The following is a 3,577-nucleotide window of genomic DNA, read 5'->3' on the forward strand; positions in this document are numbered from 1 at the left end:
GTGCATCCCACTTATGGTTTGATGCACGTAAATTAAGAGTAACTGGTAGCTCTGCGAAAAAGGTCCCTGTACGTGCCTCTACTAGGCCAGAAAATTTTCTTAGAGAACACCTGTTTCCTAGGTTCCATGGGAACACTGCAACCAGGTATGGCCAGGAGAATGAGGAGGTGGCCTATGCATGGCTGGAAAGCTGTGGGTTTGTGGTAGAAAAGAGGGGCACCGTAGTGAGTGTCACAGAACCATGGCTTTCTGCAAGCCCCGATGGTGTCGTTAATTCAACAGAGCTGCTGGAGATTAAATGTCCTGTTCTGACCAAAAACTGTGCATCTCTGGCTGATGTTTTTTCCAGCAAGTTCACAGATGTGAAGATGGTAGATGGGGTTCCACAGCTGCAACAAAACGGTTCCCGTGGGTACTATCTTCAAGTCCAACTTGGCATGTTTTGCACACAGCTTGAGAAATGCAAGCTACTTATGTGGGCTCCATCAGAGAAAATTGTTATTGATGTCCCATTTGATTTGGAATATTGTTTACAAATTCTACCTAAACTCAAGTCATTCTATTTTAGTCAGATGCTGCCAAGGATTGTAGATGAGTTTCTGGCAGGCAGACTAACACTGTGCAAAAAATATGAAAATCTATGTAAATAAGTTGAGATTCTAATCTTTAACCCACAGTATGTGTGTGCCACACCAGCTTTCCTGTTTCTGTGCTATGTGATGTTACCCAACTGTTAACCGTTATGACCCTTTGTTATGCCAGTTCCTTGGTGTTTTTATTTTTATGACAGAATAAGAATTTGTTTATAATAATTAAAATGTTTCCATAAGTGAAGTAATAAAATAAATTTGTAAAATACTGCATCTTCTTGTTTGTTTATGCACATAAGATACACTACAGTTCTTTACATCTGGGTAAGACAGACTGATCAATATAACTAAGCACAAATTACATTGGACTGAACAATTTATTAATAGAGATTTTATTTGGACACATGTTTTTTTGTATCTGTAAACTTAAATGTCTAACAATAATTGTGAACACCTTTTTTATTATAATTCATCAGTAGTGCACAATATAAATCTGGAAAAATAACTATGTATATATGTATATATGTATATATATATATATATATATGTATATATATATATATATATATATATATATATATATATATATATATATATATATATATATACTCACACACAAAGGAAGGCACAATCAAGGCCCCGTAAACTGTCAAATAACTATATACAAATTTGAAATTTCAGTGGAAGTCTGGATCTTTTTGTATAACCAAAACCTGCATGCTCAATCAGCATCCTCGTGAATAATTTCACCCTGCATGTTTACAAGGGCTGCACAGATCCTCAGGATTTTGTCCATTTTGTATGCTAAGTTGATTGGTACTGTCTGGGAGATAATTTTGAAAACTTTCAGCCTCCGGATGACTCTTTCTACATGTATGCGGACATTTGCTATCCTTCTTGTCGCAGTTACATCCTCATCAGACAACTGTCCTCCTTTACGAGTGAATGCAGGTAGAACAAGGTTAACTTTTCTCTCAAAAAGCAAATCTCTGATGGGAAAACCTCTGTCTGCCATCACTTCATCACCAGGACGAAGATACTCCAGGAACCCAGACTCCTGAGTGATGAACTTATCACTACACCTACCTCCATAAGCAGGAGAAATGAACATAACAAGTCCACAAGGGGCAATGGCAACTAAATACTTAATAGTGTTACTTGAATAATAATGGCCGTATGACTCCCCTCTGGAGTCAAGGTTTTGTGGTTTCTGCAGGGTGGTTTCAGTGCAGTCAATGATGCAGGTGGTGTTGGGGAACGTCTCCCGGAAGCACTGAGGCATTGTGCTCCGGATTGTCTCCCGTGGAAGCCAAGGAATGTAGATCCTCATGTTCTCCTCCATTGTGTCGATCCAGTAGGAGATGATCCGGCTCACTAACCCCTGGGATACAGCAAAACGTTCTGCAAGATCGGCCTGGAGTAGATTTAACTTAAGTTTCATTGTGGTCATCAATATTTGATCCACTAAGTGTGTCTTAAAATTTGCTTTATAGAACTGTTCCAGATATTTAACAAGATCAAAAAAGGCACAGAGAGAAAGGCCTGTGTATAATACACAGCTAGTGTCATTCTTCAGAATGCCATGGGCAAGAGGTTCTTGTCCACCACATTGTGTTTCTCTGTTGCATACATCCTTCTTTTCTCCTACGTAGGTGTGATCTGTCAGTGCCTGAACCTCCCACTGTGTGTCAGCATCTTTATGCATCGGTGACTCTGACTGTGAAGCGGCTTGGTCAGCCCCAACATCACAGTGGCTGTCATCTGTCAAGCACAAAACCACAAAAGCCCACAATCAGCTTAGCAAACATAAAACATATAGAGAAAATGTATATGTCAGAGCTCATTCAAATAATCTTATGACATGCATTCCTTCCAACATTTATAAACAGCTAGTGCTAATATCTGTGGTGCCATTTGTACAGTTACACAGTCAAAAAGTAAAAATATTTTATGATTTATAGCCCATATTAATAATAATGATGATGAATATTCGTCTTTATATTAATTATTGAAATTTTCTTTGTAAAATATGTATTCAATTTGCTAACTTAACAGTTTTTAAACTAAATATTTAGGTCTAGATTACATATATTGTTTACAAACTAAATGTTATGTTTACAGCTAAATAAATAGCTTGGTAATCTAATTTAACTTGTATTTATTTAACTTGGACTATGGCATTTAAACATATATAAATTACATCACAATATCAACAAAATAACCACAGTTTTATCTCTTGACAGGCTAAATAACCCAAAATATTGCTGTACATTTTTGAGTTACTTTACAGACGGTACTCCATACAAGCAGGGATTGAAAATATACAGATAGACATAATAAATATACAGAGAGAACAAACTTAAACGCTGATTTCATGTGAGAGCATATACGTAAACACGAGGGACACAAACGGAGAAGAGTTAACAACAGCAATCAAAAATGCTAAAGCTTACCTGTGTCTGCCCTCCTCTTGAGGCGAAGTTCATAACCCAGCCACTTTTCTGGTATCGGGTGGTCTGCTGTAGGTCTCTTGTCGACGAAGTGAAAAGAACACACGAACGGTCGCTTCGGTGGTTTCTTCAAATTCAAAGCTTTCAACCAAAGACGAAAGGATTCTTCATTCTTCGGCGGGGGGTGAAAGTCGTAGGGCGCCTCACATCCACACTCAGCTCTCGTACGCGGCCGATGAATATAACACTCCTCCTCCATGTAAACCTTTCTTTTACGCCAATTATTGTGACATCCTCTAACTGCACAACTGATCCCGGTACTCCTCGAAGTCGTAATTACGAATAATTCGAGACGAGGTGGGCGCATGTGTCGCTTTCCAGCAAGCTATCCAGTGACCGGAAGTGAGCGGGCGGAAGTCTCGCACAAACTCGCTGCCTCCGTGTTTCCGTCAAAAATAAGGTCAAAATAAACCAACAGGGAAATGGACATGCACAAAATCTATATATTCCAGATATTATTTCAATAGTAGTATACTC

The 3,577-nt window shown here is 38.6% G+C and overlaps 1 protein-coding gene across 1 annotated transcript; it reads right to left on the reverse strand.

Moving 5' to 3' along the window:
• Positions 1-1,141: 1,141 nt before the first annotated feature.
• Positions 1,142-3,299, reverse strand: si:dkey-56d12.4 (uncharacterized protein LOC799220 homolog). The gene is made up of 2 exons (XM_038296214.1): positions 3,044-3,299; positions 1,142-2,351 (listed from the first exon to the last, which is right to left on the reverse strand). Exons 1-2 carry the CDS (start codon positions 3,297-3,299, stop codon positions 1,312-1,314), a joined length of 1,296 nt encoding a protein of 431 aa, XP_038152142.1. The 3' UTR covers positions 1,142-1,311.
• Positions 3,300-3,577: the final 278 nt, after the last annotated feature.

This window comes from Cyprinodon tularosa, unplaced genomic scaffold, assembly GCF_016077235.1.
Source record: "Cyprinodon tularosa strain WSP-4 unplaced genomic scaffold, ASM1607723v1 ctg369, whole genome shotgun sequence".
NCBI lineage: Eukaryota > Metazoa > Chordata > Actinopteri > Cyprinodontiformes > Cyprinodontidae > Cyprinodon > Cyprinodon tularosa.

Excerpts from the sequence above, each read along its gene's own strand:
- si:dkey-56d12.4 (XM_038296214.1), bottom strand. The coding sequence starts at position 3,299 with ATGGAGGAGGAGTGTTATATTCATCGGCCGCGTACGAGAGCTGAGTGT. Across the intron at positions 2,352-3,043 it reads CAAGAGGAGGGCAGACACAG|ATGACAGCCACTGTGATGTT; the intron begins GTAAGCTTTAGC and ends TGTGCTTGACAG.